The following is a 16271-nucleotide window of genomic DNA, read 5'->3' as shown; positions in this document are numbered from 1 at the left end:
TCTTTGGTCCAAAAAAAAAAAAAAAAAAAAAAGTGTCTAAACATCTTTGCTTGTCACGTCTGCTGGTTTCTTGGATGACATATAAAAAGCAAAACTTCCCCTGAAACCCTGTAAGGTATGAGCACTGGCCTGCCTCCTCGTCCCGCACCTATCCTGGGTCGACTTTTCAGGGTCCTTGAAACTAACTGCTCTATGGATCGTTTCTTACTCCAGAAAACTTTCTTCCCTGCCACGCCAAATCACTGACAAATTCTCTGAGCGAGGGGAAAAAAAAAGTTGTCAAAGAATGGAGCAGGGAGCCTACAAGCAGGAATGGCTGTGCAGGTTCTGGAGCGGCAGAATCACGACTCAGCACCCAGACTGTGCAGGCCAGCCAAATGCTCTTTCTTTAACCTAATACTCTTTAGCTGTTTCAGGGGCTTTTGGGGAGCAAAAAATCCCCCCTTCCCTTGACTTTGCAATTTTCCGTCCGTCACTTACTAGTGCGTGTGTGTCTGACTTGTCTACCTGGTGCAGTCTTTGTTGAACCCAGTGAGCTCGCTCAGCGACCCGGACGACCACGTTTCCTTAAACCGGAGCCCCATGGACTCCGCGTGGGGACTACACTACCCAGAGGCCCTCGCGTCCTTCGCAGGAAGGACGTCTGCGCACTAAGATACTCAGTTCCAAGTTTGGAGCTTTTAGCTGCCAGCCCTGGCCCATCATGTAGCTGCAGCACAGCCTTCCCTAACGTTGCAACTGGAGGAAAAATCACTTTCCTGTCTGTTTTGCAAGGTGTGCATTTCCATCTCGATTCCCTGAAAGCCCAGCTGCTGCATCGGTAAAGAGAAACTCCACTTGCATGAAGATTGCACGCCTGCAGCTTGCATCTTTGTTGCAAAACTAGCTACAGAAGAGAAGCAAGGCAAAGTCTTTTGTGCTCCCCTCCCCCATCAAAGGAAAGGGGAAAATGTCTCAGTCGAAAGGTAAGGGTGTATTTGCATTACTTGCAAAAATGCAAAGGGTTGTGCATGCATTTATGAATGCACGGATGCAATGTTCGCCTGGCGATTGCATTTTTAAGTTTGAGGTTTTCCACAGCTCAGTTGCATTTCCTGTTTAGTATGTGCCTTTTTTTTTTTTTTTTTTTTTTTTTGCAGACACAGAGTTCCTGTAAGGCAGGGCTTGCAGTTCAGCTGTGCATTGACGTTATTTGCATTCTTCTGCTGGGATTACTGAGCTCTTTCTGCCTTTTGCACAGTCAGGAAAGAGAGCACGTTGGTAGCGTCTAAATGTGCAATGCTTTATGTAATTGTAAAATTCTTTAGTATGCACGCATATTATAAGCAATTTCGTGTGCAACAGGAATACGAACTTTTCAAAAGTCTGTAGATAAAGATGAAAGGTAAAAGTTGAGCTGAACTCCTGGGAAATAAATGTAATCTTATATTCCTTGGGGGAAATGAATGTCAGTATTTAGCTAAATTTCTATTGATATCGCTTTGAGCAGGAGGCAACTTCTGATTTCTAAAGGAAGTAAGGTGAAGTGTGAATAACACCGTATTACAATGAAGCAGATTAGAAGTCCTGCTCTCCGGAGATTCTGTGCTTCACACCGATTGCCTTTGGCGCATTGTATTTAGACACAGCAGTGAGACCTAAATAAATGTTTTGTGTCTGCCCACTTGGTAGATGCTTTGCATGTCGAGGGAGGAAATATCCAGGGGGGGAAACTACTTTTCAGCACAACAGTAACATGACGTGATTGCACTGTTTCATTGACGAGCATAATGAGATCCGTCAAGCGTATATTTGAACATATTTAATCACTTATAATAGGTCGGAAGATCAGGGTTATTGTCGCTTTCTTTACGGTAATTTCTTTTGCATATATATATATATATATATATATATATATATATATATATTGCAAAGTTGTATTTTGCAGGCTTAATGTCATCCTGGGGAGGAAATTAAAAAACATTTTTTTTCCCCTGACAGGACATCAGAGAGCTGAGCTTATGCTGTAAGCTGTCTATAAGGCTCCTAAGTCACTTGTTTAAGAACAATTCCTGCTTTACATATTAAAAGCAAATGCCAAGTGAGAATGTATGGAGTGAGAAGAGTTAGGTTCTAATGAGTTAGGCCACCTGGGGCTCTATTTGAGTAAGATTTGGTGAAATTAAAGTGTCTAAATAAGCTTTTCCACACTTTTTTTTTTGGACGTTGTGGCATTGCTTTTTAATTCTTCCGGAAGGAGGTCTTCTATCCCAACAGTCCCCGAAAAATAGGATAGTTTCTCAGGAGTTCACAGTGGGGCTCTGCTTTCCTTTGGAAGGGGAAAATGAAAAATGTAGTGAAGAGGGACAGAAAACTTCCAAAAATTGGCATTGTGGAAAACCTAAAGGTTCTTAACTGTACAGAGAGATGGTATTTTAGACGAGGCAGCCTGGGGTCTAGTGGAAGCAAGGGATGGCGTCTAGTTCGTGTCTGGTGGATATCCTCTAACTCCTCAGTTCAGTTCCATACAGGTGTCAGTATTATGTCTTGTATCTGCATTAGTCTTTTGAAAGTTCCCTCCTGCATTTTCTTCTATGTTCACTTGTAAATTTATATGTTTGTGAATATATGTATGCAGGCACGTGTACAGAATTTAGGGGTACCTAAACTATTCGAGATGAAACCCTTTCCTGCAGGAAATTTATTAGTATCTGATTGCCGAAAGGGAACCTGTGAGCAAACTTCTAGGCTGCAAGATAATAGGGCAGATATGGAAGAGAAACAGCAGTGTCACAGTTCAGGAGTGGAAGTGATTCTAACAATTGGAGAATTAGAAAGGTTTCCAGAAAGAGACGTTGCTTAGCATGATCTTAATGATCTTATCTTTGGATCTGGGCATCTGAACTAAACCTGATTCCTTTTTTGCATGTTTTGGGGCTTATCCCCCAAAGTAGCTCCCAATGAGTAAAATACATGTTTGAGTTTGAAGTTCCAGGAGCTACACGAGCATGGCTCTCTTCCCTTTTGGGGTGACCATATTGGATGAAGTGCTGGTGGACCTCAAATCAAGTCCCATTTACCCAGAGGCACTTCCTTAAGTGGAGCCCTTTTGGAACACGCATCTGATCTGATGATGAGATTTTTGTCCTAAAGGAAAATTTGGTAACAAAGAAGTGGATATCACTTCAGAAGCAACCGGGGTGTCTTGGCCAGGACTCTGTGGAATTGTCCTGATTCAGCCATGCTATCCTGAAACGGCCCAACACATTTTTTGTTTTTAATAGTACGAAACTTCTTTTTCCATATAGCAGCCAAACAAAATTGTAGGAAAAGTGAAAGGTAGGCACAACCTAATAGTACTGAAAAATTTAACAACATGTTCAATTCAAGGACCTTTGCAAACTTTTTGGATCACTATAATTTGGTGTTACAGACATCTAATTTAAGGCACAGAAGACGCGAAGAATGACAGACTCCCTGGGACTTGGAAGGATTGGATAACTTCTTTCCAGTCTTACAAACAGTGAGATTCTGAGAAAGAAGTTCTTAAAAAGAAATTGTATTTTCCACAGTTTCAACTCTAGGTGGTATATGCTTTTCAGCTTTGTTTATATTAGCCGTCTGGAGTTGAGCTGACATTTTTCAAGTATTAAAACAGTAGAATGCCTTTTGAGGAAATCTGAAATGTAAGTTAACAGGAAGGGCACCCAGAAAGTGCCGGAATTCCTGCACATTACAGGAAGACAAGCTACAGGAAAAATGTGTCATCTACACTAGCCAGGAGAGAACAGCTATTGTTATCTGCCATAATGATCTTTTGAGGGAAGGAGGGAGGAGGGAGCAAGAAGGAGTAATATTTTCCAGTTTACCTGAAAATATACAAAAAGTCTGACATTGTGAGAATATTCTTCTCACTTCTCGTAGGCTCCTTTAAAAATGGATTTATTTCAGTTTCATATAGTAATTAGTCAATCTGGTAAGGAATACCTCTAAGACATGATTCAGAAGCAAATAGCAGAGTGGTAGCAGAGGGCTTAACTCTACTGAATCTTTTGCCTCTGGAATTCTTCCCACTCTGGGAAATGAAATGTGTCAGTTTCTCATTCTGTGTGAATTTTTTTGTGAGGTTGTAGCAGACGGAGTTGTCATGCTTGGCCTGTAATCTGAGCCAGAGTGTTTTATCACCCCGTACATCTCAGGACGTAAAATCAGAATAGGTGCCCTGGGTTGCCTCAACTTGTTTCCTATAAGCGTGGCAGTCGGTGTGGAAAGCAAGATATTAGCAGAAGGGGGCTTCAGAGGGTCTTTAGGTGGTAACTGTACTGCTGGAGCAAGGGGTTGACATTCTTATCCTTTTGTTTTTCATGGATTAATATGAACTATTCTCTGGTATCTTAACAGTCTTAAAGATCTGCGAGAAATATTTTTAAAATAAAAAAAGGGTATAAATAATACTTGCTTGTTAGGGAAGCCTTTGAGAGCAAAGGAGAACAAGAACTTCTAATTACTGAAGTATATAGTTTGGCCTATATCTTTTGGTGAGCTTTTCTTCCATTTTATAAGTATATATATAACTATATATAACTATATATATATATAACTATATATATATATATAATCCAAATGTATATTTGTTACTTTTATCTTACTTACCAATATGCCACAGACCATTTGCAAGTTGATATATTTTACAGTTATAATATCCAATTCCATTATTTTTATTTGAGCAGAATCTTAATGCTTTTCAATTTTCAGTAGTATGACTGTTGCCATGATGATCTTCCTGGTTCACTGGTTCTTGTGCCTATGATGACCTTAGACTAGATTCCAGGCAGTGAAACTACGGATGATGGACGCCCATTCGCTTCTTTACATTTTGGACAATATTTTCAAAAATTATTACTACAAAATGAAATACACTCATTGAAAAATTCAAATCAGAGAAATTCAGAATGAGCACATAAAGCTCAAATTACTGCTTAGTTCATTTTGGGGCTGTGCATTCGTACCTACACACGCACACGTCTTGTGGTGTAGACACGGTATGTGTGATCCCTGCAACCTGCCTTTTGATGCTCTACCATGGCTCTGAGACATCTTCCCACAGTGACATGCGCATGCTTACTTTGTTTCACAGTTACATGTGTTCATTTGTAACAGCCTAGCCACTTTTATTTTAACCCAGTCTCCCCTTCGATTTTTACATTGTTGCCAGTGACTTTTTACAGCAATAAATAACACTGCAAGAAAGAATTTGAACGTATACTTTTGCACATTTGTCCCAATTATTTCTTTATAATTATTCCTGGAAGTGGAAGTCCTGGGCCAAAGGGCAGGCCTGGTTATGCTGCCAAATTGCCTCCAGAGAAGTAACACTGAATTTTATTCCTGCTAACAATATTTGGAATTCCCATTTTCTCATTTCAATCAGTAGAATAAACATTGCCAAATAAACTACTCTCCAGAAAAGTCATGCTTATCTGCATCCTGGGTATATTAATTAAAAAAAAAAACTTTGACAACCTGATAAAACATTTTAAGTTTGCTGTGACTTCTGTTTATTAATGTCAAGTCTAATTTTTCACTCTTCTTTTGACACTTCTGCTTTGGGTTCTTGAATTTCTTTTATGTTCTCATAAGTATATATTTAAATTTTAATCTGGAGTTTGAATTATAGTTAAAGTAAAAACAGATATTGACAAGATTGTGTAAGATAAGTCAGGAAAGATCATATAGGAAAGCTAGATTCCATACATCTAAATAATTTAATTCTTTGATGACATCTAGTTTCCATTTTCACCAAAATGTAATCTTAAAAACACATTTTGTTTATGCTGTATATAACTATTCAGAACCACATGAGAATGATTAGAAAATGCAATGCTTAGAGTAAAATCCAAATTTTGGACATAGTTTAACTCTGGACTTTCCTGAATTTTCTGTTACTCTCTTCAGGCAAAATCACTTTTACGTGAGTAAATAATTTGCATGGGTCCTGGTTGAATTATATGCATTGTATGACTGGATAGCTTACTTCTTGTTTGTTTGCTTCCTGTGTAATACCTAATTGCAAAAGGCACTTGACTTAAATTTTCTAGATTTGTGTGACGAATTAAGGCAGGGGCCAGTGTGGTTGCATATTGGGTTGATCCTCTACCTGCAGTGCCAACATCCCGTAGGGACATTGCAGTTCAAGTCCTGGCTGCTCCGATTCCCTACCCAGCCTCCTGCCTTTGGCTTTGGCAAGCAGCAGAGGATGGCTCCAGTTCTTGGGTCCCAGTACTCAAGCGGGAGACCCAGAGGAAACCTCTGGTGTTGGATCGGTTGGGCTCTGGCCTGTTGTGTCCTTGTGGGGAGTGAACCAGCAGTTGCAAGATCTCTGTCACTCCCATCTATTTCTCTCCCTGATTTTCAAGTTAAATAAATAAATCTTATAATAAATAATAATAATTTAAATAATAAATAAAACATTTAAGGCAGGGGAAAGTTGTGATGACATCACGCATTTTCCAGGTCAGTCCAACAAAACATACTCTATAACACAGCTGTAGTAAATTTGCCTCTTTGTGCCTCCTGATGGTAAGTCACGGAACTGGAAGGAGGGGAGTTAGGAAGTCCAGTCTCCTTGTTTTACAAGCCAGCTCACCGAGGCTTTGGAGTGAGTCGCCAGACGGCGGGGCAGCCACAGGTACTCTTCGGTCTCCTGTTTCTTTTCCAAGAGTTCTCACTAAGCCACACCAACCCCAGGAATCCTAGACCTGACATCTTTTTTTTCCTTAAGAACCTTTTTATATTTCACATTTGTGTTTTGTTGGTTTTTGTGGGGAGCAGGCTATAAGGGGCCTGATGGTACAATCAGCAGGGAGCAGTTTTTTTTTTTTTTTTGCTTAAGAAATGGTGCTAGAGGAATCATGGCAGTAAGATTTCTTACCAGTTTTCTGCCAAAGAATATTTTGTTTTCCAAATACCCTCCTTTTGCCTTCCAGTGCTACATGGTGCTGCTGCAAGTTTTAGCCACAGTGAGTGCTGCTTGTTTTCTTTGAAACACCTTGTTTCAAAGCTCCTGCTCGGTAGTAGCTAAATTTTTACACGTGGGGGATTTTGAATAGTGCCTGGGGGAAAGTGCAATTAATAAGCACATTTATTTTGTTGCAGAGCATTCTGAAGCTCATGCATAGGCAAAATGTTTGAAAAGTTTGTGGCAAAGATAAATTCTGAAAAACCGCCCATGGATTTCATTTTTGTTTTGTTTTGTTTTTGCACCCAAATAAAGCTGATCTTTCCAATTCCCTTTTCTAAGAACTTTTCAAAGTGGGCTCCTATATCTTTGAATTTCAAGTTTTATTATTTATTTAGTTATTTGCATCATGCTTATAAATGGATGCTCAACAATGACAGTGGAAATACTTTTATGAGTAGGGACAGCTTTCATTCTTTGATTTTTCTACGAGGAGTGAAGTAATGAAATTATAATGTAGTTTTCTTTCTATGCTCTTTTTTTTTGCATTAATATCCTCATTATATGTTTGTGTAATTATTTTAAAATTTCAAGAGTACCGTGAGGGTCCGGAGTAGAGTCTAGTGGTTAAGGTCCTCGCCTTGCACGCGCTAGGATCCCATATGGGCAACGGTTTGTGTTCTGGCGGTTTCGGTTCCCAGGACTCTGTGCTTCTGGCGTGGGAAAGCAGTGGAGGACAACCCAGGGCCCTACACCCGCTGGGAGATTTGGAGGAAGATCCTGGTTCCTGGTTTTGGATTGGCTCTGCTCTGGCCATTGTGACCACTTGGGTTGTGAATAAGTGAATGGAAGATCTTCCTCTCTGTCTCTCCTCCTCTATGCATATCTGCCTTTCCAATAAAAATAAATAAATCTTTAAAAAAAGAGTAGCACGAAAAACAGGTTCTTATGGATAAAGAAGTACTATTTCTCCTACTTAGACCCCTTCAGTGGTTTTTAAAGCTACAAGTCCTTCAATAGGTTTCAAGTGTGCAGAATTAAGATGCTGTGTGCAAAGAATCCAAGCAGGGGAGGGTTGACTCTGATGTCTGTGTCCTGCTCCGGTGCCCCAGGCTGGTTTTTAAGTCTTTGGAGCTGCTGAGGGCTGTCAGGGGCAATGAGAAAGTTCTAAGCAATCCTTGACCCTCGTAAGATGTGCGAACTACACAAGCATGGCCCCGCAGGAGAGGATCCAACACTTCCTCCAGACCTGTGGCTGCTGCCCTTCACCTTCCTGCTGGGTCTGCACAGAGCCTTCTCCTTTGCTGAGCTGGTCCATGTAGTAAGGTACCTCGTGCAGGTACCTTTCATATTGTAGAGGGTATTTCACACCAGAGAAGTGTGTCCCAAATGAGCATAATCCAGTCAGCTCAGCTCTGGTTGAAGCATTAAACAGGTGCTTGTGGGGGTTCCCCCTCCATGGATTTTCCAGTCTAAGCTGCATATTTCTCCTTCACTCATTTCTTTGAGATCAGCCTTCTCCGTACAAGCTGTCAACCCCAGATCTCTATCCTGGGCACAATCTCTCACCTCCACTGCCATCACATCACCATCATCATCATCATGTCACGACACTGCCACTTTTCTTGCATTATGCTTTCAAATATTCCATGTGCCTTATGGTGGTGGTGGTGGTGGGAGCAGATACTGTCATTATCCTTAATTTACAGATGATGAAAATAATCATTGATCAGTTGGCCTACTACTGGACAGCCAGCAAGTGGTAGATCCAGAAGCCAAGCCCTGCCAATGTGGCCAAAGCGTGCCCAGCACACCCTAGCTCAAGGCCAAGATACAGTACCGTCTTTTGTAAGTCACAAGCTGAACTGGTTTCTCCATTTTAAAATAATTGGAGATCAATTCAGTATCCACAAAAAAACCAACATTTTAACAGACACAGTCATGATTATTCCCCTCTGTGCTTCCCATGGCTACTCTTTTGTTTTATGTGATGCAGTTGGGTGACAGACACTGAGTAGGTGGATCCTGCAAAAAGTTAATAGAAAAATGGAATTAAATCAGGTTTTGGGGGGCTCAGAATAATTTGAAATCCTCGCAGCCTTCCATGTCCCATAAAAACCAAAGCTATTTGTTATCTATTCTTTCCCAGAAAAAGTTTGTGACCTTGTCCTTTGGGAGGTTACTCATTCTAGTGCGGGCAGTCTCCATGCTGGGGCTCTCAGGATACGTCTTCAACTTGATTTAGAAGTTGTTAACCTGGATGACTACTGGCCTGCAACTCAGCGATCGCTTTGGCCAGGCCACAGGAAATGTCTGAGTGGTGTTTCTCTTACCATAGGAGAATTTCAGGTCATTGCTCATTTCCGCTAAACTGAGTTATCCGCCTCCTTTAAACCATCCGGGGGTCCTCCCCCTTGGCTGGGCACTTCCTGTTTGCTTCATTTTTTCTTTGCTTCTGTCTCTTCCAATGAGAAAGTGCTTAATAACTCTCTTTTTTGGGGGTGTGGGGAGGAGTGTCTCCTAATCTGCTGCTTCTTGATCTCATGTTACTTTTGGAACGTAAATGAGCCACAACAGAACTTAATGGGAGTGCTGTTACCTGGTTTGGTTGGCCATCATCATGACCCCCTTCAGAGGGGGTGCCATCATTGCTTCTTTTAAACAAGTTTTCATTTGTTTATCCTCACAGTATTTGGAAGGTAGAAGTCAGGAAGCCAGAGAACTTGTCATCAATTGCTTCACTCCCTCGTGCCAGCAGCACAGAGGCCAAGCAGAAGGCAGGACATGGGGGCGTATCCGGGATCCCCCAAGTGGATGTCAGGGATCCATCTGCTTGACCATAACCTACGGCCTCTTAGTAGGCATGTTAGCAGGAAACTGGAACTGGGACTGGAGGAGAGTCTAAAACTCAGGCAGCTCCATATGGGGCACAGGCACTGGACGCTGTGACAAATCGCTGCACCACATGCCACCTCCCACAGTTTCTTTGTGTGAAGACTGAAGTGTTTCTCCAAGGTTAGACTGCCTCTGTCTTATCCACACATGTTCCAGTTTTCATCCCCTACAAATGTTAGAGTTATTTTCTTGTATTGACCCTGCAATCCCAGATGGACAACTCTTTGAGAGTCTGAATATACTTTTGTGTGACGTTACCTAAGTAATGGGTATTGTGTGGGTTTCTGAGGGAAGGTTGTGACACTGTGCTGAGGATGAACGGAGGTGGAAGTCCTGTGAAGACAGCTGCTTTGGTGGGACAAACCCAGATCTGTTTACCGTGTCAGCACGAGGTAAATTGAAGCCACCTACAAGGAAGTGCTAATTCATCGCCATTGGGTATTCTGCTTGGTAACAGAGGTGAAGCACACTTTTCATTCACTGGGGCTCCGTGAGATGGTGGCAATTTTCTAGATGAGCAGATTCAGGCCAGAGAGTTGAAGAACTGGCTTCATGTATCAGGCAGATGGTGGCAGAGCGGGAACTTGAGTTGAGGTCTGTCTGACTCCAGAAGTTGAACTTCTGTCTGTACTGCTAGAGCAATGAAGCCAAAATATGATGTTAAATACATGGTTGGAGATAGAAAGCATGAAGAGATTCCACAGCAATTTAGTTAAGTTTTGGCCTATTGGGAACATGAGCGATAACAAACAGGGGTTGACTTGCGTCTAGCTCTGTAGATTCCTTGTGACCTGTCCCTTTAAATGTCTGCAGACCACAGAGAGTACTGTGTGTGACTCATTTTGACTCTTAAGGTTGAATTCCAGGTACAACCCGCCCATTGGCTGAAGGAAGCTGATTACAGTTGGTGTGCTGATAACTACTCTTCTGTATCTATAGGAAGTTTCTCCTAAATCATCGGTATCAAATACTGATTCCACTTCCTGTCTTGTAGGTTGTATTATTTAGGAACTAAGCAAACTCACACCTCGTGTGTTACGTTCCCTGTCTAACTTGAATTCTTTTATAAGAGCAATAAAAACATGGCCAATGTGGCAGTGTCCGTAAGGCCAAAATAGCGAGTGCTCTTTGAGTTTTGTGATTTCCTTTCTTCCTGGTTGTTTCTATGTAAATATTACAAGTGCAGTTTCCTTGAAAATGATGAATGAATTCATGTTTATGCTGTTTTCCTGCTATACTGGACAATGGTAGAGGAAATCAGACTTGTGTGTTTTTTGTTGTTATTGTTTTTTTTTTTTTTTCATGGTGGTGGGTATGGGAGTAAGTAGGAATGGATTTTCATTTAAACCAACGGAGTTTTTCTGGGGTTTCTCTGTAGCCCAGACAGATCAGCCATAGCTGTACTTCAGTTGTCTCCAATGATCTCATGCTGAAGCCTCGAGTTATCTGTTCCCTTTATTTGTTTCCCCTGCTCCAGTGGCATTTGGGATGGGATGAGTTACAGATAAGAGTGAGATTGGGGTAGGCATTTAGAACAGCAGTTAATATTCCCCCAGTCTACCGTGGTGTGTCCAGGCTCAGGTCCCAAGGCTATTTCTGATTCCAACTTTGTTAACATGCACACTAAGAAGCCGCAGGTTCAAGTGTTTGGAGGCCCTGCCACTCACATGATTGAGTCATTGGCTCTTGGCCTCAGGTGATCCTAGCCATCGCTCTTGCATGGAGTTTGAATGTCAACTGAAAAAAAAAAAAAAAAAAAAAAGGAGGCACCCCAGCGTGGCTAAATCCTCATGTTGCATGTGCTGGCATCCCATATGGGCATTGGTTCATGTCCTGGCTGCTCCAGTTCTTGTTCAGTTCCATCCTTGTGGTCTGGGAAAACAGTAGAGAATAGCCAAAAGCCTTAGGACCCTGCACTGGTGTGGGAGACCCAGAGGAATCTCCTGGCTCCTGGCTTCAAATTGGCTCAGCTCTGGCTATTGCAGCCTCTGGTGAGTGAATCAGTGGATGGAAGATCTTTCTCTTTGTCTCTCCTTTATTCTGTTAAATCTGCCTTTAAAAGTGAACTAGCAGTTGGAATATCACTATCTGTTTCAGTCTTTTTAAATAAACCAAGTAAACAGTTACACACTTAAAAAAAGAAGGCTAGAATCTGAACAGCCAGCGAGACTAATATGTTTAAAAATTAATAATTATGCAGACATGGCCTTTCTGTGAGATTTTAAAACCTTGCAAAGTAGTCTCACCATTTTCTTCACCCCTTGCTGCACCCACACCAGTTTGCCATTCTGACAAAAAAAAGTCTTAATGACTCTAAGTATAATTAGAGGAAGAAGTTGCATGAAAGGATTTGTACAGACCAATTCACCAAATGCATTTTTAATCAACTGTTGTGTTTCAGATGTTGTGCCAGGAGGAAATAGATGTGTTTGACTCCTTTCTCTGATTTGGTAGCTATGAGACCTTAAAAAATCTTCACCTCCAGCTTCTGTTTTCTTCCCTTTGGCATGGAGGAACTAACACTCATTCATGGAGTTGTTCTGTTGATTCAGCAAGGTCATGCATGACCAGTGTTTGATACTCATTTATTCAACAAATACTAAGTGTGTTTCAGTGTTTGAGGCACTGTGTGGTGGTAGTCCACGGAGAAACAGACAGTTGCTTACCTCTGCCTGACCCTCAAGTCATTGAGGAGCTTACAGTCCGCTAGGAGGAAGGAAGAGCAGAGAAGTGTGTAGAACATCAACGAGACTCCAAGGAAAGGCATTGGATGTGAAGTCCTGTACTGCTGACCACTGGCCTCGAGCCAGCAGTGTGCCACTGGGCCCTGAGCAGAAGGGAGGTTTGGAAAAAGACTATCCAGTGGCAACAAAAGAAACTTTCAGTACTCAGAGTCAGTTAATAATGTTACAACAGTTTCTTAGAAGAATGAAAGAGAAAATACCCCAGCAAAATATCTGGGCCTTAAATTAAGACCTTATTTGTGTTTTCTAAGAAATTCCTGTTCTTACTAAGATAAATGCTCTGTTATAGCTTCCCGTAACAGGCAATTGGAATATATCAGCTGGTAAACTTTTAGGTGTTTTTTGTATCACGGAAACTCCAGGAACTCTAGAGGTTAATAGTTAAACAAGTTTATCATATCAACCAGGTTTATAGACACACTGTAATTATATAAGCAAGCTGTTGGTTCAATAATCAACGTTTAGCTAGGTCAGAGAATATTTTCCAGAGCATGGCCACAGCTGTAATTTTCATTTTTTATAACTTGCTAACATGCCAACCTGCCTTTGCCATTTCTTAGTGTTTTTTTTCTCTCCTCTAGAAATATCTGACGTCAGTTTCAGAAGAGGAAAACTGTACAATATGAACTCTCATTTTACCTAGCTCAGGAATGGAGCTCTGGAAGGTTCTTTGTGTTGCCAAACTCACTCTCTTAAGAATATGATTGGATACCAGTGAGGAAACTCACACTTGTTTCTGGAATTTTAATTTCAGAAAGATGTAGTGAAAGGTACATCGCTAATTAATGGATGGATTTTTTTTCCTTGTATTATCTTGGGTTCAAAGCCAGAGGGACCCTGTGTGTAAGGGGGTAGTCCAAGCTGTGCAAGCCACCGAACCGTTCTGCTCCTCAATGAACTGATAAAGTAGGAAAGCGATGCAGGTTTGATTCTGGAAGTGGCTGAAAAATACAATTTAAAATTTGTATTGTATTAGGGTAAGATTAACTTCTTCCATCAAAAATTTTAATCTTTCTCATTAGGTGAGCTAACGTCAAGACAACTAATCGGGTGTTGACTGGGGAGTGGGAAGTGGAGGACTTGGCGTTTCATGGATGGGTTTAAATAGCATTCTTGACCAACTATATATGTTACATGCATCCCAACCTTGTTCTAGATAACACAAACACGAATAGGATCTCATTTCTGCCCTCCAGAAGCACGCAGTCTGGTGTATTTGTTTGCTAGGATTGCTGTAACAGAGTAAGACGGATTGTGTGCTTTAAGTAGCAGGAACTAATGTCTTCTAGTTTGGAGGTGGGAAGTCCAAGATAAAGAAGCTGTTAGGGTTGGCTCCCCCTGCGGACTCTGAAGAACAACGTGTTTCCTTTTTCTCCTCTGCTATCTGCTGGCTTGATTCTCTTCAGTGTACTCCGGAGTTTTCATTTATTCAGCTCAAGAGTAGAATTCTATAAGGTTCTTTGTTTTACCAAACTCAAGTTCGGTATTGGCAAAGAAATGATCATAATTTCAGAAATGTATACTTGAAAAGTGAAATGTGTCGAGCACAGTTCTTGGTGTTCCTTCCTTTCTAGACACGTCCCCTGCATCTTCTCTGTCAGGTTTATACAGCATCTCCGGGTCTGTGTCTGACTTCCCCCCCTTCCATAAAGAAGCTGGATGTTGAGGCTGGGAGCCCATCCTACTCCAGCATGGCGTCATCTTAATTCATTATATATGCCACCACTGTCTTTTCAAGGAAGCGCCACATTTTGAGGTGTTGGTGGTTAGGACTTCAATGTTTTAATTTGGAGGAGAGACATTGTCTGACTCAGTGATGAAGCCAAATTGCTTGCAAGGTTTGGAACCAGAGGCAGTGAAGATTCTGAAGAGGGTGAAGTGCGTGTCAACCTGGGAAGTGAGGGAAGCCTGTAGGTAGAAGCAGGACGTGCAGATAGTACAAACGCGCTTGAAATGTGCTACGCAGGGGAAAAAGAAAGTAAAACAGGAGACTTGGAGCAGATGACCTGCTTTTCCTCTTGATTCCCTTTCATTAATAAGTGACTAGATGTTTCAAAACTGGATGGTTTTAAATTAGAAAACATATACATGCATATACATGAGCCACAAAGCTTCATTAACATTTAGTGGCGATGAAAACTATAACTCAGGCTCAGTGGTTGTCCCTGTAGAGATTTTGTTGTATAGCAATGGAGACAGGCCTAGTGGTTGGGGAAGGCAGCTTTCTTTATTTGTAACAAGTGGTTCCAGGGCCAATGGGACAAGACTTACTAGGGAATGAAGGGAAGAATCAAGGATCTGTTGCCAGGTGCACTTCTTTTTAGGAAAAGCCTGTAAGTGGTAAAAATTGTAATATCAAGTCCCACCTTATTAACAAAAGTAATTTATAATTATTCTTCATATATCTTAAAAGTAGTACTCAGCTTTATTTTCTTGGTGAGATCTGGGTCTGTTCAGTGTTAAATGATGCTTAAAAATACCAGAAAGTCAGGCCCGGCATGGAGGTCTACCCGCTAAAGTCCTCGCCTTGAACACGCCAGGATCCCATATGGGTGCCAGTTCTAATCCCAGCAGCACTGCTTCCCATCCAGCTCCCTGCTTGTGGCCTGGGAAGGTAGTCGAAGATGGCCCAAAGCCTTGGGACCCTGCACCCACGTGGGAGACCTGGAGGAGATTCCAAGCTCCTCGCTTCGAATTCGTGCAGTTCCGGCCATTGCAGTCATTTGTGGAGTGAGTCATTGGTGGGAAGATCTTCCTTTCTGTCTGTCCTCCTCTCTGCGTATTTGACTTTGCAATAACAATAAATAAAAATCTTTTAAAAAGAAATACCAGAAGTCACTTCAGTAAGAGGGGACAAAATGGAGAGCCACTGTTGGGGTAAGATTAGTGGGAGGGAATTTTTCTGGCTTAGAACAGGTGTCACATTGTCATGACAAGGTGTTGATGGTGGCAGTGTTGGGGTCAAGTGAGAAGCTCAGAGAAAGTCCCAGGAAGGGGAGGCAGATCCCTTAAAGATGCGGGGGCATGATCTTGGCACAATTGCTCCAAACAGTTAAAGAACAAGTGGGCAGCAGAAGCTGGGCTGAAAGTCAAGAATCCGATGTGTCACGATGGAGGAGAGGAAAGAGAATAAGCAGATGGGTCAGTTGGAAAGAAGAGCTCAAAGAGTGAAGGGTTCAAGAAGAAACTGAACAGCAGAATCTAGGCCATCCAATAAGTTTCTGTTCCCGGTTAGCCGTGCCTGTACGCAGTGACTGCTCACCTCACTTATTGAAATGTTAGAAGCAATTTTTGTTCATCAGGCTACTGTGTGTGCATAAGCATTCATAGAAAAGCTATGGTACAGAGTACTCACAAACAAACAAACAAACAAAAAACAAAGATAGAAAATAGTTCAAAATGAGCCCAGACTTTCCTTCCATAGTGAGTACCTGCTCATGGCTCTCTAAGTGGAAGATGGAGTTGTGGTTAAAGCTGTGATGTCAGGCCACTAGGTTTATGACAGAAACTACCAGTTTTTCTCTCAGGCCCGAAGGTGCCATGGTGTGATGTGAAACAGGAGCCCAGGATCTGAGGCATTTTGGTGCCAGGCCAAATTGTGTACAAGTAATGCAGGTGCTAGAGGAAGGGCTATGCAGCTGTTTCAATGTGATAATGTGTCACTGGGATGTGGAGGGATTGAGTCTTTGGGGTAG

At 41.8% G+C, this 16271-nt stretch overlaps 1 protein-coding gene across 1 annotated transcript in view; it reads left to right on the top strand.

The window, feature by feature from the left end:
* The first annotated feature begins 640 nt into the window (after nt 1–640).
* Nucleotides 641–16271, top strand: part of MAP2K6 (mitogen-activated protein kinase kinase 6) — a 108549-nt gene continuing 92918 nt past the window's right edge. The window contains exon 1 of the mRNA XM_004592952.4: nt 641–965. Coding sequence (XP_004593009.1) covers nt 950–965 — 16 coding nt within the window. The 5' untranslated portion in view covers nt 641–949. The remainder of the gene's footprint in view (nt 966–16271) is intronic.

The sequence above is a fragment of the Ochotona princeps genome, chromosome 17 (assembly GCF_030435755.1).
Source record: "Ochotona princeps isolate mOchPri1 chromosome 17, mOchPri1.hap1, whole genome shotgun sequence".
Taxonomy (NCBI): domain Eukaryota; kingdom Metazoa; phylum Chordata; class Mammalia; order Lagomorpha; family Ochotonidae; genus Ochotona; species Ochotona princeps.
Note: the sequence above shows the minus strand (reverse complement) of the source record. Positions and strands in the feature narration are given on the sequence as shown.